The 26,617-nt window shown below is 37.1% G+C and overlaps 1 protein-coding gene and 1 long non-coding RNA gene across 10 annotated transcripts in view; one reads left to right on the forward strand and one right to left on the reverse strand.

Moving 5' to 3' along the window:
• ryr2a (ryanodine receptor 2a (cardiac)) overlaps positions 1-26,617 on the reverse strand; it is a 310,189-nt gene that overhangs the window by 82,079 nt on the left and 201,493 nt on the right. For 4 of the 8 annotated variants that reach the window (XM_061908696.1, XM_061908695.1, XM_061908697.1 and 1 more), the window contains exons 72-88: positions 23,021-23,213; positions 22,802-22,884; positions 16,114-16,271; positions 12,665-12,752; positions 12,418-12,510; positions 10,370-10,540; positions 10,104-10,163; positions 8,405-8,539; positions 8,058-8,170; positions 7,057-7,153; positions 4,747-4,853; positions 4,622-4,673; positions 4,492-4,542; positions 4,321-4,420; positions 3,980-4,059; positions 3,819-3,895; positions 785-858 (exon numbers count right to left, since the gene is read on the reverse strand). In XM_061908696.1, the coding sequence (XP_061764680.1) occupies positions 785-858; positions 3,819-3,895; positions 3,980-4,059; positions 4,321-4,420; positions 4,492-4,542; positions 4,622-4,673; positions 4,747-4,853; positions 7,057-7,153; positions 8,058-8,170; positions 8,405-8,539; positions 10,104-10,163; positions 10,370-10,540; positions 12,418-12,510; positions 12,665-12,752; positions 16,114-16,271; positions 22,802-22,884; positions 23,021-23,213 (1,732 nt within the window). Of the gene's footprint in view, positions 1-784; positions 859-3,818; positions 3,896-3,979; positions 4,060-4,320; positions 4,421-4,491; positions 4,543-4,621; positions 4,674-4,746; positions 4,854-7,056; positions 7,154-8,057; positions 8,171-8,404; positions 8,540-10,103; positions 10,164-10,369; positions 10,541-12,417; positions 12,511-12,664; positions 12,753-16,113; positions 16,272-22,801; positions 22,885-22,960; positions 23,214-26,617 lie in introns of all 8 variants that reach the window. The other 4 variants (XM_061908691.1, XM_061908693.1, XM_061908692.1 and 1 more) reach the window with 1 other exon arrangement.
• Positions 1-26,617, forward strand: part of LOC133557848 (uncharacterized) — an 83,192-nt gene that overhangs the window by 52,667 nt on the left and 3,908 nt on the right. The window lies entirely within an intron of this gene.

Genomic DNA, 26,617 nt, shown 5'->3' on the forward strand with positions numbered 1-26,617 from the left:
ATAACGTTAACAGGTTTACATTTTGTTCACCTTCTGTGTAAACAAAGGGAAAGTGTTGAAAAAAACATATACCGGTACTCTGAACAAAAATATAAACCCAACACTTTTGTTTTTGCTCCCATTTTTCATGAGTTGAACTCAAAGCTTAAAAACATTTACTAATTACACAAAAGACATATATTGTCCACAAATCTGTCTAAATCTGTGTGAGTTAGTTGTTAGTGAGCACTTCTTATTTGCCAAGATAATCAATCCCACCTCACAAGTGTGGCATATCAAGATGCTGATTAAACAGCATGATTATTGCAGACGTATGCCTTCGGCTGCCCACAATAAAAGGCCACTGTGAACTGTGCAGTTTTACCATACAGTACAATGCCAAAGATGTCTTTATTTTTGAGGAAGTGGGCAGTTGGCATGCTGACTGCAGGAAGGTCCACCAGAGCTGTTGCCTGTGACTTGAATGTTACGCTATCATAAGGAGTCTCTAACATCCCAGTTCTTGCATTGTCAGCATACTCACCGAACATGTCACCTATTGAGCATGTTTGGGATGCAGTGGATCGGCATATACACCTCTTATTGTGGGCAGCCTAAGGCACATCTGTGCAAGAATTATGCTGTTTAATCAGCATCTAGATAAGTCACACCTGTGAGGTCGGATGGATTATCTTGGCAAAGAAGAAGTGCTCACTTACGCAGATTTAAACAGATTGGTGACCAGTATTTGAGAGGAATATTTGAGAGAAATTCTTCATTTAGTTAGCAAATAAAACGTTTTTACCTGATCCCTCCTCGGTCACCATTCCAAGTCCTTCTGCTTTGTTCTGCCTCTCGAATGCATTTAGATCAAGAACACTGGGGGAAAAATTTAGATTTTATTTTGTAAAACAAAAAACAACAACAACATGCTAACACACAAGTAGTCACCTCAACTAAAACATTTTTTCCTCATCACAAGAAGTGGTTTGCAATAAATATTTGTGTTTACGCCTGCTAATACAGTGGTACAGTACAAGTGCCCCACCTTACAATTTTTTTAGATACAGGCCATCTCTGTGCTACTTTACGTGGCGAGCAAAAATGTGAGTTACGAGTAAGCTTCAGATACCTCTCCACTGCTAGTTGGCGTATGTCACAAATGTCACAGTGAACTCTATAAGATCTGCCGAACATCCGGTGTCTACCTTGCTATCATTAGCTAATAGACAGACAAAAAATAGTTTTTCCAACCATGGTTTCAAAGAAAGTAAGTGGAAAAGACAGTGCAGTGAAAATGCGGGAATATTAATTAAATCAAAGAAATAAATCATTAGCGCAGCAGTCTGAGATGATGCAGGTGTTCCTATAATGCTGCCTTTACATAATCCCCACTGTTTAAGGATTAGAGTTACAATTATACATTAATTTGTGTTCACTTTGCTACAAGTTTGGAAGCCAGATTGTAAAAAAGTTGACACTGTTGAAAGAGACGTCAGCTGCAACGACAAAAGTCAGTGCCATCTTAAGCTCTAGTAGGTATGGGTGTAAATAGTTGTCTGTCTATTTGTGCTCCCACATTGTCTGAATCTACTGAATATCTCTTAATCTTCTTCCCTTTATGCGATTTCAAATTACCGGTAATGAAATCAGCCTCCTCCATTTTGAAAATGATGACAGGGGAAGTGTCACTCGTGACGTCACGAATTTGACCAGGCGGTAATACTAAGCATGCGCTAATTATTTTACGAAGCGTGTTTAACCCGGCAGTAATTCAAGGCAGGCGCATACTATATGCCCTGCGGCAATTCAAGGAAATACGATAATACTTCTTGTAATGTGTATGTGTTAAATTTGTAATACATTGTCACTCAATTCATCATACTTTCTCAGAGTCTTTTTGTTTAGTTTGGTTCTTTATTATCTATTACTTGGTTTTATGCAACATAAGTTTGTTTGTTTTGTTTTAAGTTATTGTTTGTAATATAAAGAACATATAGAGATGTTCCCATGATAAAAAAAAGCAATTTCACTGTTATGTGCATTATTAGCAGTGGTAGGCCGTCTGGGCCAGCAAGGCTTTCTCTGCTGGCCTAAGATAAATCATGATCATAAATTGATCAAAGTAAGTTTAATTTTATTACACTTTTTTTTCTTAATTTCATTAATTTATTATATTTAATTGTATTTTAATTTCCTTAAAGGGAAACTGCACTTTTTATTTATCGGCAGCTCCATAGAATCCGATAATTAATCATTCAAAAAGCACAATCAATATTCAATTTACACTTTGTGACTTGAATATTAACCAAATATTAGTGATATTGTTATTATAAGCAATAACGCAGACAAAGCACCGATGTAATCACTTCCCTGCCTCCCCGTGTTTACATCATCGAGTGGTCTGCTGTGTTCCCGCTTCCTTGCTCCCTGTTAAGTTTGTTCTAGATCATAAATTATGCATCTCACTTGGACATGAGACGTATAGAGTAGATAATCCGACAAGTTGGGAGAGTTTCACAGCCAATTTAGGACCCGAAACCGGCGAGAACAAAAACGAAAAGCGGTTATCCCGCACTGCGTTTCTTTGTGAGGATTATAAGACATTCTTCACCTAGATGGGAATATATGAACATCCTAGCAGTTGGCATCCTAATGACAGCAGGCATTGTACACTAAGTGATGTTTTATTATGTTTGATGGCTCTCATTAGGTGTGCAGTGAGTAATAATCAGTAATGAAGGGAAAAAAAAAGCAAACGTTGTGATGCATTTTTTAAATTGATTAGCCGTGTATGATTGAAATGATGAAAATACGTAAATATCAAATGCTGTCATAAATGTTACTACATTAAAATATATACTTACATCATATATATAAAACCTTAATGGAGGTGTTTGGGTGTTTTTTTAGGGGCTCTTTAGGAATAATTGAACGGCTCCCATAGGCTCCATTGTAAGCAGACTTTCGATCAAATGTATTTATTATTTACAATGCTTTTTTTTTTTTTAAATTCATCCATCGTCATGTCTTTCATAATGATCACAATTCTAAAAAAAAGTGTAGTTCCCCATATTCTCTACATGTCATAGTAGGCTCCAGTGTTGCTGTTTTTACGTTAGAATTCAGTAAACTTGTTCTGCAAGAGGGTAAGAAATCTGCCGAAGGCCTTCTGAATCAACATAGCGGCGATCTATGCAGTGTAGGTTAACGGGGCACATATGGTTGATAGACAGTTGCGATAGCCAATCACATCACGAGTTGTTGACAGTAAGCCTCCTGATACACAGCTCAACAAACAAGGAAAGAGAGCTGCACCAAAAAATGGTGAAAAAAGCTCAGGAGATCTTGAAGAAAAAAGGAGAACGGGTATTGTGTGCAAATAAGTATTTCCGGGGACAGTCGTTTTGAGGAGTGCAAATATTGTATTTCTTAATTTTTTTCACATTTGATGTTTTTAAAATTATTGAAACTTCTACAGTACCACGTACAGATATGTCTTATATTAATTTTGAAATGCGGCAGAAAATAACCCGTTGTGTACAGTATTGTGCAAGTGTGTTTCTGTATAGTATTTCTCCAGCCATGGTCATGCACTGACATATATTATGGTATTATGAGAGGTTTTTATTAGAGTTGGACTAAGTAGGACATCACTGAAGGCCTCGGTGTGAAATGCACTGCGCGCCACTGATAGATAGAAAATTGTTTATTTTCACTATTTTCCTGAAAAGACGCATTGAGGCTAGAGAGTGTGTACAATTACTCGATTAATCTAACAAATTTAGCATGAAATTACAAAAATAATTGATAGCTGCAATCCTTATACAAATGTTTACCTGCATGACTGCATGAGGCCAGCAAGACTCTGAAAGAAACCTACATCCTTTTTGTTCTTCAGGTAATCCAGCATTTTCTGTAAAAAGGTCAGACAATTAAGTTGTATTTATTGAAATGTAAAATGCACTGATGGACCATGGCAAAGAAGAGACAAGGATACCTGTTGAACTGTAGAGTTTCCTCCATTAAGTATAGCAATGCCCAGTTTTAGAGTAGAGGCCACCATAGGACCGATCTCACCTGGCACAAAGACATTGCACTCCTCTTAGTTTTCTCTTTACACATACACAGGTAGTAATATATTTGTGCAATACCAGGAATGTGCAAAAACTTTGTTTAAATTTGATATTAGGATTCTAACATTCAGTAGATAGATAAGGGCATACAATTTGGTGATGGACGAGGATTATTCATCCTTGGTTAGCCTCGAACCATTGCAGCGTTTATTTTTTCCGTTAGTGTTTGCTTTATTTACTGTATTTACCAATGAAAACGCCTTACCTTTGCTGGCACTAATGGTCTGAAGGACCATCTCAGCAGCTCCGCGATCATGCAGCCGTTCTTGCTGATATAACAACTTCTGCTTTTCCATCTCTTTTTCCTGTCCATTGAAAGAGGAAAGCATGTTTGACTGATAATGATTTGCAACCAACTATAAGGAAAAAAACCTACTTCAAAAGTTTTTACTTCATCTCCATCTTCATCTCCTTCATCATGGCAGCTCTGAGGAGAAACAAAGGAAAATAAACAAAAACTCAAATTAATAGTGGAGAATGACATCATCCAAGAAAGTAGCATGTACCTTGGACATGATGTCAGCATAAGCCATGTAGAGATTGTCTTCATCCAGTTTACTACAAGAACAAATATTGGAATTACGAATGAAATATGATCCGTTTGGCAAAAGGCTAAACAATTGGAACCCACCACTTCTCTGTGAGGGCTGTTCTACTGAAGAGCTGGATGAGCTGATGTAGGGGGTCGATGTGTTTCACTCCTTCCTCCTCCTCAAACGGGTCTAGTTCACTTGATTTCTGAAATAGATATCAGGACATGTTCATACTACTACTGTATGTTTTGTTTCTATGGAAGTAAGACCATGACATGTGTAAGAGTAAATATGACAACAGATCAATAATCTAATTTGCTGATGATTCAGTAATTGTTAGTTTGCTAAATGGACATTATTGATGATTTTGTATGCTGGTGTGATGAGTCTTACCTCCAGCTCAAGATATCGAAAACAAAAAACATGCTCATTGACTTTAGGAAGAGACCCCATGAGAATCAAACCACTGTGATTAAAAACCAGGTCATTGACTATGTGCAGACGTATAAATGCCTTGGGACTTGGAATTGATGAACAACTGAAATTTGAAGCTAACTGTGATGTGGTGTGGAAAAAGGTTCACCAGTGTTATATTGTCAAAGAAAACTGTCTCATTTTAATTTTGACAAGACCATCATGATCATGTTTTACCATGCTTTTATAGAACCTATGTTGTCTTTCTACTCAGTCTCATAGTTCAGTCGTCTGTCACTGAAAAGTGTAAAGTATCAAGTAAATACATTGGTGAGTCGCAGCTGTCTCCAGCCATTCTCTACAATGAGCAGGTATTCAGGATAGTTTCCTCATTTTTAACTGACTTATCTCAATATCTACAACAGCCATTTTCACCTTCTCCCCTCAGGATGGAGGTTTTTAGTCCCAAGAGGCAAAACAAATTGGTACAGATGTAGTTTTGTCCGGCTGCCATCAAAGAACTAAACAAGTTGAGGACCCTCTTTTTGCCCATATTTGTTTTGGTGTAGTTTATCCTTTTTTTATTTTGGCTTGTCCAAAATCTTATGTTATCTGATTGTGATTTTCTATTTATCTTTTTTTATGGATAACTTTGAGTACATTTAAATTTGTTTAATCTTACCAATGTTTGTAATGTATGTAATGTGGTAGGTCAGGGCTAAGATTTTATATTTTCCTGTATGTCAAAATGGACGACCTGATCTTTCTGGCTGCAAAACAAGTTCACCTTCCGGTACTAATAAAGTAACCAAACCTCACCTAATCTAGTATAACAACATTGGCAATATTGGGGCAACTTGTCCGGGAGAGACCGATACTTGGAACAGCTAATATCCTGCATAGAACCCTAAAAATCAGGCACACCACTATGTTTTACATTATTTTTGTACTTTCCAAAGTAGAAGTCGCTATTTTTTTCCCAGGCTTTAAACCCGCGGCTTATAAAACAGTGCGGCTAATTGAATGATTTCGCTAGCAGCCAACAGAAACACTGAAATGGTGTGTTATTATTTGTGCCATGGTACCATCTTTTGGACGAGTTCGCTCGGGGCACTCACTATGTTCACTAGAGTATTTCCTTCTGTTTAGTGCTTTGAACCGGAAGTACAAGTGTCGTTCCGTTGACTAGTCATCTATAGCATTTCAACTCTTATGTTTTTTTCATTCATCACTCCAAGCAACTTTTGTAAGTTTTACAATATAACTAAAACAATTTATATTTACCAGTACAAATCGTCACGTTTGATAGTAGTGCTTTCATGCATATTTGTACGTGCTGTCGCAATGAAATCAAGCTAGCGTGGTCAGCGTTAGCTAATATGCTAACATGTTTACAAGCGTCTGTGTTAGTATCATTGACTCATAACGGCATTTTTGTTGTATTATTTCCATCTATACATCCCTTCTCTACCGTTTGTCCCTTAGTTTCACAAATCCCTCAGTAAATTTATCAAATTGTCACAGTGATTGACAACGACCTGTCGATGTCTTCTGTTTTGTTTGATCAGCTGTTTTACTGCCGTGTTACAGGAACCGTCTGGGAACAATTACAATATGTAAATAAACATTTACACAATTTTTATCTGCGGCTTACAGTCCGGTACGGCTAATTTTTTTATTCGTTTACACATGGAAACATATTTATTCTTCTAAAAATGTTGTGGGTGCGGCTTATTATACCTCTATAGTCTGGAAAATATGGTAACTTGGTAGGTCAAAATCCCTACTAAGTAATGATGCCCTTTTCAAAAAGCCAAAATATAGGGGGATTTTACTGCAGATGTTTTAAAATGATTAAATGATGTTCATCTGAGTTTACATTTAGGATTAAACAATGTCATTTTAGATATTAAGTTCCTTAAAAGTAACAAATCAAAGATCATGAGAGAAACAATTTGCAATATATGCAGCTGCACTGTATACTGTAAACTTACAGCAAGATCCTCTATTAGTTTATCTTCAAAAAAGTGTTCTTCTGCTTCAATCCAAGATTTCTCATAGCCCTGCAGGAACAAGTTGACAGCCCGGTGCCTAGATTGAGAGAGAGAATATATTAACTTTGATATAATTACAATGGAACCTCGGTTTACGAGCCCCTCATTGTGCAAAGTTTTCAATTTACGAACCACGTACCAAATAAAAATAGGCTTTGTTGTACAAACCATTTGTTGTACAAACCATTTGTTCATTTAACCAATGTGTGCCTATAGCACAGCCATTTTGTGCCCGGCGGAATGATGGATCTCCGGTGTTCATTCAGTCAGCAGATCAATGCTGTCATTAGCTACTATGCTAATGACAGCACAGTGATTCTTTGTGTGTTTTTTAAGTGTTTTTGAACCTTTTTACAACGTTTTTCTAGTTTTGTTAGCTCAATATGAGTCCAATTGACAAGCAATGTGTAGTTTGAAACATTCAGTAAGTATCCATACACCCCCATCCCCTACTCTACATCTTCCTTCGGATACAAAAAATAAACAACAAAGATTTCAAACTGTGAGTGCACCACCGAAATAGTGACCGTGTGTGCGCTTATACAGTTGGCAGTGGCTGCATAGTAGCTGGCTGTTGTTGTTTTAGCTTTTGTAATCAATAGAAAGTTGATCCATCCCATCTTATGTTTGTTTGATATATGTACAATATAGTGCTTCATACTGTGTTCAAAGTGTACAAATGGTTAGAAATATAAGGACGAGTTTTGTTGAGGCTAGAACCCATTATTAATGTTTACATGGTTTCTTATGGATAGATTTGCTTCAACATACACACTTTTCTAATTACGAACCCTGATCAAGAAACAATTAAGTTTGTAAATTGTGGTTCCACTGTACGTCATAACATTTTACTTTTTCCCCAATCCTTTACTCAATGTATATTACATAAATATTTCCATTTAGCATCTCTGTGTGTGCAAGTGTGCATGCATATAATTCACCTGGGCAGATTATAGAGGGGAGCCATTCTAAAACAAGCAACCACAGCTCTCTTTCTCTGTTTTGACAGTAATTTGTGCCACACAGCCTTCTTACTGCGCTGAGGATGTTCAACCTAAGAAGACAACACAACTCAGAGACCTTTCAGTTTATGCAAAGTAGGCAGGCAGGCAGGCGGGAAAAATAAATCACAGTAAACTTTAATTGAGACATGCTCTTTTCTCCATATAAAGTACAATAATTTACTTGAGCCATCACCTTATCTCACATAAAGTGAATGTTTATTGTGCCTCGATAGAATAATGAGGCGTTTTGAGAAGAATAAACTGCAATTCACAACATTACGAACCTGGTCTAAGTGGAAGAGGACATGAGCGATGTTTAAAACTCTTTCCACGGTCTTCTCTGGGTCAGAGGTGTAGTTACAGTGTTTCGGAATGTCTCTGTACAGCGCCATCTGCCATCGAATGGCTGGATCCTGTAACTATAGCAGACGCACACACACACACACGCATGCACACACACGCACATACACACAAAGGAAACTAAATTATCTGAAGTGCATAAGTCATAGTGGAGCATTTACATACAAATGTAAAATTTAATTGTAGCACTCCTGTATGGATGGGGTCTCAAAATCCTTCCTATATTATCCAAGTTTTACAATGATTAGATAAATAGTCAGTAAGTTATGAGAAAGTTACTGCTGTGCCCCACCCCTGCAAAAACATTTCAGTTATGTCAATCAAGCAATGTAGCCCAGTATGAATAGATGAGACCGTTTTAAAATGAATTTTCAAAACACAAGAGGATTTGTCATATAACAGTATTTAAATTCAGTAGATAACATGCACCATAGTATTTTGTCTATGGTAGAGGGACTACTATGCAGAGCGTACTGTATTAAGCTAGAGTAGTAAGTACAACAAAAAACTAAATGTTACCACTCACTGGTAGTTAGGAATGATCAATCCCCCCAAAATTTTTGGGAGGTAACGTAAATTCCGGACTTATAACCTGCTAGTTTTTTCCAATGTCTTGAGCTATGCGGTTTATAAAACGGTACGACTAATTTCCAGATTTTTTTTCCGCTAATGGCCGTAATGCAAATAGTTTAACACTGAAAACGTGCTTTGGACAAGTTTGCTCACTGCAGGTGCTGCGATGTGTATATCTACAGTATTTCCTTCTGTTAAGTGCTTTCAATCGGAAGTACAAGTGTCATTCTGTCTTTATGGATTCTTGATTCATCACTTCAAGCAACATTTGTAAGTTTTACTATAAAAGTAAACCTATACAACTAACTAAACCATCCCACGTGTAATTTATGTTTTTATGCATATTTGTACGTGTTATTGTATTGTAATCTAACTAGCGTCGTTAGTATTAGCTAATATGCTAGCACGTTAACTAGTGTCTGTGTTAGAAATATTAACTTACAATAGCATTCTTTTAAAAAAAAAAATTCAGTTTCGTAAATTCAACAAGACATCACCGTGAAGGTATTGAGTCTGTTTATCTGATTGGAGAGCTAGCTTCCACAGCTGGTGGGTCCCTGACGATGACTTCTGTTTTGTTTGATCACCTGATTTACTGCCAGGTTACAGAACCCATTCGGAAACAAGGTATGTTAATAAACATTTACAAAATATTTTTATAAATAAATTTCATAGTTATAGGTTTATCTGTGGTTTATGTATATATATATATATATATATATATATATATATATATATATATATTTTTTTTTTTTAGTGTGTGAGGCTTTTATACTGATATTCATATATATATCCAATAGTCTGGAAATTACAGTAAATGGTTTTAGAAAGTGTGGTAGCTCCAAAGGTTAACTGGCATGCACAGCTATTTGTTGCAGAAGAGCAAAGGTAAGTCAAGTTTGCCAAAGTGGCCAAATGATGCATCATGACTTTATAACATAAAGACAGGCCTGACCTTTTACTGTGTAAAGTCAAGGATGTTCTTATCAGCTTTCTAGAGGTGAACAAACACTTTCTGTGGATCTCTGTTGTGACTGTGAGTATTGTTACCTTTCCCTGTAGATACAAGTTGTTTTTGATGACCTCACGCACTTCATCCTCAGTATCTTTCTGGGAATAAAACAATTGGTATTGTTTTATACAACAGGTCACTTCACTGTCATTTTACCATTATAAAGGCAAGGTATGTTTATAATAACCTGTACAATCCCTAAGATGTTGTGGTGCTTTTTAATCATGTTTTATTTGAAATGGTTATATAAAAATAACACGGCAAAAATGTAAATATTAAATAAAAAAAAAACATGTTTCCACACCTGATTAAATCTGCTTTTAGCCAGTGCAATCAGCTCTTGTTCCCCAGGAGCACAAATGTTGAGTCCAACAGGCAGCAGACGCTTTAAAGTTGCCACAATTAAACTGGTTTGCGTAGAATATCTGTCCCCCTTTTTCCTCAGCTTCTTCCTCTCCTGGTCAGAAACTATTCCCTGAAGTACAGTTTGAAGATTAGAAGACAACATAGCAATACACTTAGGACTGTGATGTATTTGGAAATATTTACAGTGCCACAACCATTTTTAAAATTGCCCTACAGAAAAATAAAAATGTGACTGAAAAAAAGTCTCGCATGTCTGATGTTTAAGATTCAGTCTTGAGGCCTTAAAAATATAAAAAGAAGTGCCCATAAACCTGGATCTTAAACACACAATGAGTTCCAAATAAGACAATATTAATGACCTAATGAAGCAAGTGCAGCTACTTGAAAAAGAACAGTCCTAACTCAAAGACAAAGTGGATGACTGACAGAAACAGAAGTTGGGCATCCAACCTTCATTAAATAAATATCCCACGGTGAAGGAAGAGACATTTGAACCAGTTAAGTCCACTTCTCCATGGGGAGGTTACATTTGTCACTTCCACAGTCAACTTCGAAAAAAGATATTCTCCCAGACCCATATTTGTAAAATTTCACCACTGGGCAGGGGAGACAGGAGGCCTGATCCACATTATTCCTGAAGTCAACGTGGCTTTCTCAGCTCTTCTGTACCCCAGTATTTACTACTTACATACTACTCAGTATACCAAGACTGACTCAGTAGACTGAGCGGATAAAATCACTAGTCGGGTTCAACGAGCAGGAAAGCAAACCAATCAAGAGCGAACACGGCACAACAAAACATAGAAGATTATGTTGGCGATCCACTGCACCCAGAAGTTCCGAATGATAATGGCCTATCATGCCACTGGATTTAGCAAAACAGTTCCTTTTATTGCAACTCTTTTACGCGCAGTTGTTGTGTAGCAACATGTCCTTAACACTGCTATGTATAGAAAACTTGACAATAAATAATCTTTGATGTCTGTAAAGTTTTAAAAAAGTCCTGCAGAGAAAGGGGAAGCAACAAGTGGTGACTACCACTGGCAGTTGTAGTTCTAAATTGGCCCTAGTGTATGAATGTGAGTGTGAATGTTGTCTGTCTATCTGTGTTGGCCCTGCGATGAGGTGGCGACTGGTCCAGGGTGTACCCCGCCTCCGCCCGAATGCAGCTGAGATAGGCTCTAGCATCCCCCGTGATCCCGAAAGGGACAAGCGGTAGAAAATGGATAGTTGGATAATTCTTAGAAGACCTAATGAACCTAATTGTACTACTCAGCAATCTCCACGGCAGGGTTGGAAATTACTCAAGAACTGGGTACACACAAGCTGGTGAGGATAAACGGAAATTTGATTTGTCCATTTTTGTGGTAAAAATCAACGGATCATAACTGAAGGACAAAAAAGCATAATTGAATGATGGAAAAAAACACGTATTTTAAATTCTCAACCAGCCTTTTTTGGCAAATAGTATGACTTTGGATAGGATTGGAGGAGAACCCCGAGTGGAATAGATAAAGTTCCTGCTAAACGCTTCGCCATCTTAGAATACTCACTGTGAGACCAGGCCAAGCTTTGCTGTTCTGAACTTCCAGGCCGTAAGATAATTTTGTATTAATTAATTAATTTTTTTATTAAATCAACATAAAAAAACACAAGATACACTTACAATTAGTGCACCAACCCAAAAAAACTCCCTTTTTCATGAAAAAATAAAAAATAAAAATAAGAATCCTCCCCACCGGGCCGCGGGACAAATTATCAAGCGTTGACCGGTCCGCAGTTAGTGTTTGGGGACCGGACGGCACCTTCCTCTTTCCCTCTAGTGTGAAAATAAGTAATATTAGTTTAAAAAAAAAATTGTTCTGCATATGATACTATATTAAATGTGTTGCCACCCCACTTCTTTACTATGGGACACAGCATCTTTGGGTTTTTTCTATTGAAATAAAAAAACAAAACAGTTATTTTAAACTCATGATAACATACCTTTGTCATCTTACACTTGGAATCCGAGATGAGGAAGGACATGTTGTGGATTTCATTCTGCACCACAAAATTCTGCTCCTCTCTTTTGAAATTCTGCCAAAATTTAAAGTAGAAGTTTGTTGTTACTTTTAAACATGTGGCCAGGAACATTGACATTTTGAGGCAGGAACTTATACACTGCGTCGGGATTTGTTTTTATAAAAAAAAGTTTAAGGATAGGATTAATAAAGGCCAAGGACTTTCTTACATGAGACTTTGCCCAGAAAATGAATACTTCAGCCACCATTCGGAACAACACTTCGGCTTCTGGATTAGATTCTTTCAGCCATGTGGCCCTGTGAATACATTGAGGAACTTAATTATATATGTTAATAAAACATCTTGGTTATAAAGTTGTAGTTAGAAGTTATGATCATTAGCGTGAATGGCATGGGACATGTTTATATAAAGATAATATTGGACTGGTAATGATTAATTTGAACCATAATTTTTCCAGAGATGAATGATTATAAAATGTAATCTTCAGTAATTTTAAAAACAAGAATTGCGTACACATTTTTGAATTTATTTAAGTTTTTCTCAAATTCACGCAGGGCCCATTAAATTAACCAATGCTCAGAAGAATGAGAAAGTCCAAATAAGGAGAATTGTAGATTTATACAAGTTGGCAAAGTCTTGTGGTGCCATTACAAACACCAACAGATTCAAAGATTATTAACTCAATTCAACAATTGTATAGAAATAAATTATTAAGATGTGCCACCACCATGCCATGGTCTGCAACAAGACCCACATTTTACCCTCAGATAAAAGCAATTTGCTGATAAGTTTCAGAAACCACCAACGCTCAAGTCTGCTGTTAAATATACATTTCTGTAACGCCAGGGCCATTGTCCACAGTGAATCAAGCTTTACATCAACGTAGACTGAGATGGTTTTGACCAAGAAGGAAGCCCCTTACCTGAAATTGACACTTTCAAACATGGCTGAAATTTGCAACTGCACACATTGACAACCCAAATGCTAGTCAAAGACTGAGCCATATTGACAACAAGTAGAGGATTTCAGACCTAAGAACAGTGACCCAGCGGTCAATATGTTAGTGGCATGCTATGGGGCTGTTTTGCTGCCATGTATTGGTGCAATGCGAAAATAATGAAAGAGGAGGACTTCCTTCCTACACTACATAAACATGAAGCTTCTGAAATGGCCTAATTAAAACCTCTACCTCCACCCAATTAAACTACCGTATTTCCTTGAATTGCCGCAGGACATATAATATGCGCCTGCCTGGAATTACTGCCGGGTCAAACTCGCTTCGCAAAATAATTAGCACATGCTTAGTATTACCGCCTGGTCAAACTCGTGACGTCACGAGTGACACTTTCCCTGTCATCATTTTCAAACTAGAGGAGGCTGATTTCAATATTGGTCATTTGAAATCTCATAAAGGGAAGAAGATTAAGAGCTATTCAGAAGGATTTAATGTCCAAGCTTACATCACACTCAAATTTTTACTGCATCTCTTTGTTAAGCGTCGGAGTGAGAAGAGGTTTTAAAATAATTAGCGCATGCTTACTTTTACCGCATGCCTTTGGTAAGCGCAGCAGTGAGAAGAGGTTTTAAATTAATTAGCGCCCCGGCAGCAATTGAAGGAAATACGGAACTTCTAATATATTTACTTTCCATAACAAATAGCAGTGTTTAATTCAGAAACCAACAAATTTAAATAAAATCGGATAATTCTGCTAAAACAAATGTTGAATATCCAGACATAATTAGGCCAGAAACTGGTTGATGTGAATAATTTTTACGGACTTTTCACAAAATATTAGTGAAGGTGTATGTACAGTGGTAAATCAACTTACGAGAACCTTGATTTACAAATATTTTGAGATACGAGCAGTCTCTCTGGTTATTGTTATGCTTAATAAGGGACTTGTTATGCAAAACCAATCTTTACCTGTTTTTAGATATTTGGGAACTGCATAGACCCTGAACAATTGAAATCAAACCATGGAAACACGGAGGAGATATTTATTAAACAATTTTGCCTTTCATTCATACTTTCTCTAAACGTGCCATTTGGAATTTGCCCCATTTGTGACATTTTTCCCATTGGTGATTTCAGCGGATATCTCCATATAAAGTTTTAACCGAAGAGCTTTGCCCGAGTCCACCATTGTAGTCGAACGTTGTAGTCAACAAATTCCTTTTTTTTTTTGATCTTCTATCCTTGTTTTGGCGCAGGCTGGATATGCACCCTCCGCTGTTTTCATTTCCAATAAAAAGTAGCATATACGGTAGTTCTAACTTCTGTTAGTAGACTTGAAATGGAAGTGCTAAAAACTACAACATAGCTGACGGGGAGAAGACAAAGTTGAATTGGAGAAAAGTAAATAAGACCGCCAACAAAATGGCACATCCTGAAGAGACGGTGAGAAGGGGGCTTGAAGATGGTCTGGAAAACAATCTATGCAAATTTGCTACCAAATAACTACCATTACATGTTATGTAGACTACAAACGTAGAACAAAAAATCATGACCCCTTTAAGTTATGAGCATAATTTCAGTTAGGAGCACTCTCTAGAGATTAACGCAATCCTCCAGCCACCAAAAGTATAACGTAAGTGCTGTCACTTTGCATCACTCCACACAGCAGAAATTATTCCATGGATATATGGAATATGGAGAAGCGCAGCATGGTGGGCCAGGGGTTAGTGCATGTGTCTCACGATAAGAAGGTCCTGGGTTCGATCCCCGGGCTCGGGGTCTTTCTGTGTGGAGTTTGTATGTCGCATGTTCTACCCGTGAGGGTTCCCTCTGGGTACTCTGGCTTCCTCCCACCTCTAAAGACATACAACCGGGGGAGAGGCTGATTGGCAACACTAAATTGTCGCTAGTGTGTGAATGTGAGTGCGAATGTTGTCTGTTTATCTTTGTTGCCATTGTGACAAGGTGGCGACTTGTCCAGGCTGAACCCTACCGTGAACCCAAGACAAGCGGTAGAAAATGGATAGACCAAATATAGAGACCTTGCCAAATGGTCTGCTCAACTTACTTCAATTACTTCTTTCTTCCTGACTGTAGAAACTGGACGAGCGAGCCTTGCTCACAGAGTCATACATACATGTCTCCGGCTCGTAACTGGTTTGTGTACAACATAATCAACGATTTTCTAGTTCCCATTACTAAACGACGGAGAGGCAGCTTAGTTCGGTCTTCAAAGTAAATGCTAACAATATTATTACATTATTTCATAAAACTACTGTAGTTGTTTGTAAAACATGATATTGTATTGATTTTGAAACAATATTTTTTATCTAATAGTTTGTTTTGATTTTTAAAAGGCATATCACATGTTAAAAATTATATATTTTTTTAAGTGGGCTGCAAGCATGGATTAAAACTATTTCAATTTATTTCAATGACCGGGCTGCTTTGAAATAAGAGTATTTTGAGTTAAGCGCTTGGTCATAGAAGCAATTGCGCTCGTAATTTGTAGTACCACTGTACAGTAACACTGTATTTTACCATGTTTAAATGAAAGCAAACACCGTTTTGGATAAAAACTTTTGAATACAACTTAATTAAATTGTTTTTTCAGTTTCATTTAAAATAGTTTGTTGTTGTGAAAATATTTTGCAGTGCAGTATATCCATTATTGTTTCAAAAACACACAACAATCATTTTACCTGCTGTAGTCGACAAACCGTATGAGGAGTGGATAAAAGGCATAGAGATCTCTGACGAGCACAGAGAATTGGTCCAAAATAAGAAGCTCCGTTTCTGACATCTCACCCCGCCCCTCTGCCTTGCTTTGCTCTTCGTCCATCAGCACAACTGCTGCTTTCTACATAATTAGAAAAATAACAAAATAAATCTTAATATCTTTTGAATAAATATTTTAGAAAAAAAAAAATACAAATAAATTTAGACTGAACATTTGGGGGTAAACGTACACAGAATGTGAACTCTCTGGATTCAGAATTTTGCTTAACCACATGACTTGAACTTTCAAGTCATGATTACATTAGGTACACATCTTTCAGAAACTGACAAGCGAATATATGTAAAGTTTGAGCAAGATTGGTTGAAAATAGAAATGGCTAGTTGGCTATTGATCGGTATCGGCCGATTTTCCTGAAAAAGCATGTGATCGCCATTGCCGAATAATGCCTTTCAATGCCGATTACAAACGCAGATTTGGGTTGTATTTATTTGTGGTTCCCCGGCTGACAAGCTGGCAGCTTACTGTGTGTATCCATACGAAGTGCAAAGCCACTCCCCTAAGTTAATATTATCACCTGTTATAGGAAATCAACTGGATTTCCTAAGATTTTAAATATCATTATCAAGTATGAAAATGAGGCTATACAGTTATACACCGAGACAAAGCATGCCGTAGCAGGCATTCTGATAGTTAAGCTAGCCGCTAAGCTAGCTAGGAACGACAGAAGAAATAAAAGTTGCACTTTTAAGAAGTGTAGCTCAAATTGCATTGCAGCAGAAAGTAAGAAGATTAATAAGAGGTAAATAGATGATAATACAACTGTTGATCTGCAATGTTAAGGACATTATTTACAAAAAAGAAAATGGATGGATGGATAATTATTACAGTTACTTCTTATTTTCCCAAAAGATTAATTAAAATACAAAATGTCTATAAATGTTCTCATTCATTCAGGTCATTGGACCCCCCCGCGTAGCCTCTCGTGGAGCCTACGTGCACCTTCCAAAAGTCCTAGGTTTATGTCTCCGGCGACACAGAGCTGTGATTAGTCAGTGTGTGCCAAGGGGGTTCCCTGAACAAAGGCGAGCAGACTTTGTGCTTGAAATGCAAAAATTATGGTATGAAATAAAACAACAGCGATTAAACATTTGCATGAAAACTGATATTGTATATTTAATATCTTGGTGCGTTATAAAAATAATTACCGAATGTGTGTTTTACAGCTTATTGTGTTGTTGTTGCATCCAGAAGAAGTTATTAAGAGATTATTGACGACAGCACAACAGGAATATTTTCACTGATAGTTAATAAACTTTGTTTCTGCTTGTCCACAAACAGAGTACTGCAGGAATATTATTGTTGATGATTGTCACTTTATTGAATGTTCATTATTCCCCTGTAGCAGCAGTAGCGCGCATGCACGCGCCTGCTTTGGGTGCTGCTTGCACTAAAACTGTCTTGTCTGCATCTAAAGTCAGTGACGTGCAGTCAGGGGAGAAGGTGAGGTGGGGCCTCACGTGCCATCATGGAAAGAAAAAAAATGTAAAAAGAAAAAAAATAATTAAATTGTTATATGTATCCAGTGATTATACTATAAAGTTATTTTCCATTTAACTTCATGTGTTTTGGATTATTTTTATTCACTATGGATTGCGCAATGACTCAGCTAACTGCTGGCTGCTGTGCAGTGAGACCGTATTGCTATATGAATTATATTATACATTTCCATAGTTTAGTTAGCTAAGGTATATGATGTACAGTCTATTTTGTCAACAACTGTATGTGTGTAACGTATTGCTTGTGCTGGGCAATCATAAAACGGCTGCAAAGACGCACTGTGTGAGGCTCGCCTCCTGGTGGTAGAGGGCGCTAGTGATCCCAGAGATCATTCTTATGACTACTCGGCTAAGCCTGGGGACATCTGAAGCCGGTATGTTTTAAAGTTGTCGTTTGCCTGCATATCGTAAAAACAACCGTCCAACATTTTACAACTAATTGTAAACTTATAGTTGCCGACCATCAGGGCCGAGTTGCGCTGAAAGAGTGTGTCGATGTTGAGATATTAAGCAGAGTTGGTAAGTGAATTTTTTTGCTAATAGTAGCTACTAGCCGTACCCATGTATTTTGTTTGGGCGGTTTGCATCGGGTTTTAATCCCGTTTCCTCCAACGTTTCTGATCCGATTGAATTTATATTTACGTTGAGTCTTTATTTTGGGTACTTAAATACGGTGACAGAGTATTGTGGCGTTTTAAGGCCATCTGCATTTTTTCATGCTACAGTAAAGACAATGAATGAACACGGCCGCTGGTGCGCGGTTATACCTGTCATAGTGACAACACTGTGTACTGTTGTGTTTGTTATTTTGTACATACATGTGATTATTTAATAATGTTAATGTTAGCAGTATTATCGCTAATAATGAAAATAATAAGTGTAATTTATTTATTGAAGTTCGAACGATAGATGACTTAATGTTGATATTTATGTGCGCACATTGATTAAACTCCGGGTCCTGTGTTTACGTAGGCCAGGTCCCTAAGTCTTGGATGGCGAGCTGTAGATAGGCCTCCAGCACGAGCCCAAGGATCTCCACCTCCTCAACCCCTGAACTCCAACTGCTCTGGTCGGGCCGGTAGGCGGCTTATAACCGATCCCCTTGCTTCGCACTTCATTGCTCTGCGGCCTTTTGCACTACCTCATACACAACCTGCCCATAAACTGAACTTTCACTACAAACTGCCATATCCACAACGCCAACCCGTGTAGCTGTATGAACTGCGAATGCACATATGGACTGCGATCAGTCTCATATGGCTCCTATAAACTTGAAGAACTTTTGCTATTACTTTTTATAAATTACCTGAACTAAACCAACATTGTTTGTTGAAATTCCTTTCTGGTTTTTTTCTTTTGTTTTGAATGGCCATTCCTATTGTCTGTTCACTAAATGTTGCACTGTACATGTTTAAATAATACCAGTATCATTTAAAGTATTTAATTGTGTCTGTCTTACTCTCTCCGAGTCGTAATATAGACTTCTGATTAGCCCAAATATTGAGAACTTCTACTATACGAGCTAAAGTACCTGCTACATTACGTTAAAGTACCAATGATTGTCACACACACACTAGGTGTGGTGAAATTTGTCCTCTGCATTTAACCCATCCCTTTGTTCACCCCCTGGGAGGTGGGGGGAGAAGTGAGCAGCAGCGGCCGGGAATCATTTTTGGTGATTTATCCCCCAATTCCAACCCTTGATGCTGAGTGCCAAGCAGGGAAGAATGCTGGTATGAGCTTTTAAACATAACCCGTTAACTGCTGCCAATCCAATGGTGAATAAGATACTCTATAGCAGGGGTAGGGAACCTATGGCTCTAAAGCAAGATGTGGCTCTTTTGATGACTTCATCTGGCTCTCAGATAAATCTTAGCTGAAATTGCTTAACACAGGGCTGTCCAAAGTGCGGCCCGCGGGTCATTTTTTAATGGCCCCACGGCACATTTTAAGAATACAATTAAAAAAAATTTGAAACATAAAAAGTGGTATAAAAGAGCAAACAGGTGAAATGTAACAAGAAATTGTTGCAATGTTTACTCTTATAACACAAAGCTGCCATGCAGGCTGTTTCTTTCTTTAAAAAATAATAATGAATCAAAATCAATGTCATTTTGAATAATTGACCTATTCAAGGCTTCGATTACGTCACATTAAATATTCCACTTTGACATATCTTTTTGGGGAAAATGTTGCATATTTTGTGTTTTGCCATATAAAAAACTGAGATTTTTTTATTTTTTTTTAAGAACGGCCTAAAAAAAACAACATAAACAACAATAAAACTCAAAATTGACGGACTATATATGAAGTTGATCTCGAGATTATTGTGCTAAAAGTAAACGGTAAATAAAATGTATAATTTATTTTTTAACACTTTAATAAGTAGGACACTTTTGGATCCCCAATTATTTTAGTGTGATTTGTTTTTAAGTGTCATTGCTCAAAAAATAATCATGAATCAAAATCCAAAATAAAGGCTTCAATTATTATATAATCTCAAATATTCCACCTAAAAAAGTTATTGGGTGAAAATATTGCATATTTTGTGTTTTTTCCTTTTTTTTTCTAATGTTGATCTAGAGATTTAAAACTTGCATAATAATAAAAATTATATTACTGAATAATGACAAATTTTTGATATTTTTTTTAACCAAAACCCTTTGGGGTCCCCGGGATCATAACTGAGTGGAGGCCTAAATGTATATTTTTTATACATATATTGTATTGGTTTATAAAATAAAAATTTAAAATGGCCCCGGCTTGCTCTGATTTTTCAGTGTGCGGCCCTCAGTGGAAAAATATTTGGACACCCCTGGCTTAACACGATAATTATGAATAATTCCGCTCGTAATCACAGTGCTAAAAATACCGTTCAAAATATAAAACATTCTCATGCATTTTATCCATCCATCCATTTTCTACCAGACTTGTTCAAGAAGTCGCATTAATTGTAAGAAGTATTTGATTTATTATTGGTTAACTTCAGAATAACAATGTTATTAAAAAGAATAGGAGATTTATTATACTCTAAAAATGTTGGTCTTACTTAAAAATGCAAACATTTAGTTGTATTCAGTGTTAAAAAATATTATATGGCTCTCACGGAAAAACATTTTAAAATATTTGGCTTTAATGGCTCTCTCAGGCAAAAAGGTTCCCAACGCCTGCTCTATAGGGTTCATATGTTTATAAATCTGACTGTGATGAAGTCAGTGCCTCACCAGCCATGACCCTCACCGCACGTTACTGTCTAAAGTAGCATGCCAAGTTACATCAAACATATCGGTAACAGCGTTGGAATGTACATATTTAATTAGATTACTTGCTACAAGAAAAACTAATAGCATTTATAACGCCGTTATGTAACACTGTTTTTCCGAAAACTGTTAAGTGTCAGCATGGTTGCAGCCAGTACATGACACATAGGAGGACACCGGATCAATCCATAAATTGCTGGTGTCGACACCAAGGGTAATATCAGTATGTGATTAATACTAGAATGATCAATACTTTATCAAAATAATTGTTTTGGTTTTTGTTAATGTTTACAAATCCAGAGAGGATGTCCCAGGCCACAGGATGACTTTTTAAGGGCAAAAATGATTTCAATTAGTAATAAATAGTTGTTTTATTGTTTAGTTGTTGTTTACTAATGCCTTTGTTTTGCACAGAGAGTAGATACAGTAAAAACAGAGAATAAGGAACTACCATCTTTTTTGGACTATAAGGAGCACTTAAATACTTTCCTTTTCTCAAAAATCAATGATGTGCCTAATGTACATATTAATTCTGATTGTGCTTATTCTAGTTGTGGTACATGGTGTAATGATAAATGTGACCAGTAGATAGCAGTCACACATGAGGGATAGCAAGCAATCCCAAAAGTTGATGTTTCATGGAGAATATAAAAAATGATAAATGGGTTGTACTTGTATAGCGCTTTTTTACCTTCAAAGTATTCAAAGCGCTTTGACACTACTTCCACATTTACCCATTCACACACTGATGGAGGGAGCTGCGATGCAAGGTGCACGGGCACTCTCCCACTGCGCCATGCCGTCCCCCAAGAATATAAAACATAAGGCATAGAATTTCAAGTCTGAAAAGACGTGTTTGCCCCAATACCAATTAAAACGAGGTTCACTACAAGCTCGCCAGTTGTGCTTTATACAAAGTTATTGCTAATCAGTTTGGAGTGCAAAAATGCGACTGAAGAGGTTTGAGTACGCTTTCTTCTTTGCCTTGTAATATTTCTGGAGTCTGAATGAATCTGGCATTCTCCATTTCCTCAGCTACTTTCTTAAATAAATCTAAAAAATGTTTTTCTCCCTCGATGCACTAACAAATGTTCCGTTCTTTAAATTTGTGAAGCAAATAACAGTGTCAGTCTTCATTCCAGTTGTTGCCTATGTTATAATTGAATGGTATCTGCTACGGGTTATGTCCTGCGCGTTGAGACTGGCGAATGCGCGATACACACATCCATTCGAGAGATCTGTTTTCTAACCACATAATCTCGGTATTTTACTCCGATTTTTTAAAAGCATAACACGATCAGATAAAAGTGTTTACATGGTTGTGGAATGCTTATTTTGAGCCGAATTTTTTGAGAAATCTTTTTTAGTGCATGGAAAACGTAGTCAATCATTTAAAAATATTAGTACTGTCATTGGTGTTGTAATTATTGTATTTGACCTAAGACAAGTAGTGTAATCGACTTGTACTTGCATGTAATGTAAAAAAAAAATCCCCCCAAAAATTGTTAAAGGACTGGGACAACATATTATTTTTATAAAATACATTATAGTTAAACAGCTTAAGATATTTTTTACTTTATGTATATTTCTGATATCTGGGGGAAATCACGTGGTTCGACGATGGGTGCACTTTTAACATTGACTCTGGTTAACAAAACACCTCAATGTTGCGCTGAACTTCGACTAAATTAAGGTTGTCTATTCAGTTAAATTTAATCAGATTTTTCAATTGAGAATGTGAAATAGTTACTTATTATAATGTGTAAATATGTAACACATCCCATTTTAGTGTTTTGCCAACAGTGTATAGAACATTCACAAATACAATACTCACTTTTCTGAGTTTCTTCATCAGAGGCAGAAAGTGGGTCTTGAGTAATGGGGGTTTGGCCTTGCTGATGATCGGCAGAGAAAAGACTGTGAAGGAAAAAGAGAAATAAATATATTTCCCTATCTATGTGTATTTAATAAGTTGAGCTAAAACCTGGCCTACTGTATGTCTGGGTTATTTTAAAGGTGGGGTGTTGACATCTGACACTCTCCTCAGATTTACCAGCTAGTCTTTTCATCCAGGCCCCGTCTTCAATGCCCAAGTTGTTGTAGATGATCTTTAGGATGTTTCCAAGCAACATGTTCATATGTTCAGAAGTCACAGATGTGCAGCAACTGTCAGCTCGGTCTGGGTTGTTCTCTGGTCCGTGTTCCCACCAGTGAGACATGTAGCTGCACAAAACTGGTAAAACCACCTGTAGAAAAACACCAAAACATTAAAAAAATATTTTGTAAAAACACATCTTTCCATGTTTTGATCGATAAGTGATATAATACGGAATAATAGGCATATTTGATGTGAAAGTGGAAGGAGCAACTATTAAGGACACGTCCCTGCTGCTAAAGTCTAATTTAAAACATTTGTATGCACGTACAACACCTACAACCTTTAGCATATCAGTATGTGGAATTAAATCATGGAATGGATTAAGTAAAGAAGTTAACCATTGTACTGATACGATCCAGTTTAAGAGGCTGTTCAAATTAATAGTGATTTCAAAGTACAAAGAAGAAGAATTATGAGAAACACTTTCAACCTTATTGAAAATAGGATATTCTTCATCTCAGTATGTTGGTAATGACTATATTAGTTAATTGCGTGTTACAGAACTGTTGTATTGCTTATTCACAGATATCATTTTGATATTTTGTTGTAAAGAGGGTCAGTAGATGTATGTATGTATTTGTGGGCGTTCTGAAGTGGAAAAGGCGTAGGATTAAATAAGCTTTGCTTCTTCCTACTCCTTTTCGGGCATGATGAAATGTGAGGTAATATTGTATTGTCTGTATTGCATTGTGTTGTAAATATTCATGTTCGAAATAAACTAAGAAAAGAAAGAAACAAAGTGTCACTAATAAAAACACAACAAATCAAAACAGGCAAATGTAATTAAGATGATATCAAAAAGCATTCCAATAACAAAAACTACTGTCATTGAAAAAAAAAATTGACATAAAAGTAAAATCTGAAGACTGACATACAAATCATGGTAACAATATCAAAATAGATGCTGTATTTTCATGTTTGCTTTCTACTTTTCAGCGCCAATACATTTGGTTTCAATCCATCGTTTTCGAAAATGTAGTTTCAATGACAACACTTATTGGCAGAGTTCTAGCTCCATAGTTCTGGGCAAGGCCGACCTAATCTAAGGGAAGCCCCCCAACCCTCCCAAAAAAACCCAGTTTGAAAAAAAATAAAAAACCCTCATAGTTTCAGTCGAGACAGCAACAATGGAAACATATCACCCATTTAAAAACAATTTTGTTCATGAAAACATATCCTGCGCGACGGGAGCATGCACATCCGTACAAGTGTAATCGCAGCCAGTGGATTTCAGTGGTAGTACAAACCCCGTTTCCATATGAATTGGGAAATTGTGTTAGATGTAAATATAAACGGAATACAATGATTTGCAAATACTTTTCAACCCATATTCAGTTGAATATGCTACAAAGACAACATATTTGATGTTCAAACTGATAAAAAAAAGTTTTTTTTGCAAATAATCATTAACTTTAGAAATAATGCCAGCAACACATGACAAAAAAGTTGGGAAATGTGGCATTAAATACTGATAAAGTTGAGGAATGCTCATCAAACACTTATTTGGAACATCCCACAGGTGTGCAGGCTAATTGGGAACAGGTGGGTGCCATGATTGGGTATAAAAACAGCTTCCCAAAAAATTCTCAGTCTTTCATAAGAAAGGATGGGACGAGGTACACCCCTTTGTCCACAACTGCATGAGCAAATAGTCAAACACTTTAAGAACAACGTTTCTCAAAGTGCAATTGCAAGAAATTTAGGGATTTCAACATGTACGGTCCATAATATCATCAAAAGGTTCAGAGAATCTGGAGAGATCACTCCACGTAAGCGGCATGGCCAGAAACCAACATTGAATGACCGTGACGTTCGATCCCTCAGATAGCTGTGTATCAAAAACCAACATCAATCTCTAAAGGATATCATCACATGGGCTAAGGAACACTTCAGAAAACCACTGTCACTAAATACAGTTCATCGCTACATCTGTAAGTGCAAGTTAAAGCTTTACCGTGCAAAGCGAAAGCCATTTACCAACAACATCCAGAAACGCCGCCGGCTTCTCTGGGCCCGAGACCATCTAAGATGGACTGATGCAAAGTGGAAAAGTGTTCTGTGGTCTGACGAGTCCACATTTCAAATTGTTTTTGGAAATATTTGACATTGTGACCAAAGGGGAAGCGAACCATCCAGACTGTTATCGACGCAAAGTTCAAAAGCCAGCATCTGTGATGGTATGGGGGTGCATTAGTGCCCAATTCCTAGGTAACTTACACATCTGTGATGGCACCATTAATGCTGAAAGGTACATACAGGTTTTGGAACAACATATGGTGCCATCTAAGCGCCGTCTTTTTCATGGACGCCCCTGCTTATTTCAGCAAGACAATTAGAAGCCACATTCAAAACATGTTACAAAAGCGTGGCTTCGTAAAAAAAGAGTGCGGGTACTTTCCGAGCCCGCCTGCAGTCCAGACCTGTCTCCCATCGAAAATGTGTGGCACAATATGAAGCGTAAAATACAACAGCAGAGACTGAAGCTCTACATAAAACAAGAATGGGAAAGAATTCCACTTTCAAAGCTTCAACAATTTATTTCCTCAGTTCCCAAACGTTTATTGAGTGTTGTTAAAAGAAAAGGTGATGTAACACAGTGGTGAACATGCCCTTTCCCAACTACTTTGGCATGTGTTGAAGTCATGAAATTCTAAGTTAATTATTATTTGCAAAAAAATATTAAGTTAATGAGTTTGAACATGAAATATCTTGTCTTTGTAGTGCATTCAATTGAATATGGGTTGAAAAGGATTTGCAAATCATTGTATTACGTATATAGTTACATCTAACACAATTTCCCAACTCAAATGGAAAAGGGGTTTGTACACTGGTCTCTCGCACATGCAATGTGGGTTTGAGCACCGTTTAGAGCAGTAGGAAAAAACAAGGCAGTCTAAAGTCAGAGTACACAATCGCTAGACGGAGCTGAGTTGTTTGTGATTGACAGCTATGAACACCAATCATTGCATTCCACCGTCAAAATTGGGGGGCCCTTATTGGGTGGGGCCCCAGGGCTTCAGCCCAGGTAAGCCCGTGCAATAACGCGGCCTTGGTTCCGGAGTGTACGCAGCACCAGGGCTCGTCTGATACACTTCATATTTTTATCACACAACAGTCGCACATGATTTTTGTGGTTTTTGTGTTACCCCAAACCAATGGCAGCACAGAAAATCTGCACACCATACACGATGCAGTATTCTCTTTCTGAAAGGGGAACTGCGCTTTTTGGGGGAATTTTGGCCATCATTCACAATCATTATGTAAGACAAGAACACATGGGCTTTCTTTTTTTTATGCATTCTAAATATTAAATAAATGCGATCAAAAGTGGATCCTTACAGTGGAGCTTTAGGGGCGCTTTATTGTGCCTATAAAGCCCTTAAAAAAACATCCAAACATCTTCATTAAGGGTTTATATACATGATGTAATTATATATGTAATGTAGTAATGGGAACATTTATATATTTACGTAATTTCCTCAATGTAAGCAT

Source organism: Nerophis ophidion, linkage group LG08 (assembly GCF_033978795.1).
Source record: "Nerophis ophidion isolate RoL-2023_Sa linkage group LG08, RoL_Noph_v1.0, whole genome shotgun sequence".
NCBI lineage: Eukaryota > Metazoa > Chordata > Actinopteri > Syngnathiformes > Syngnathidae > Nerophis > Nerophis ophidion.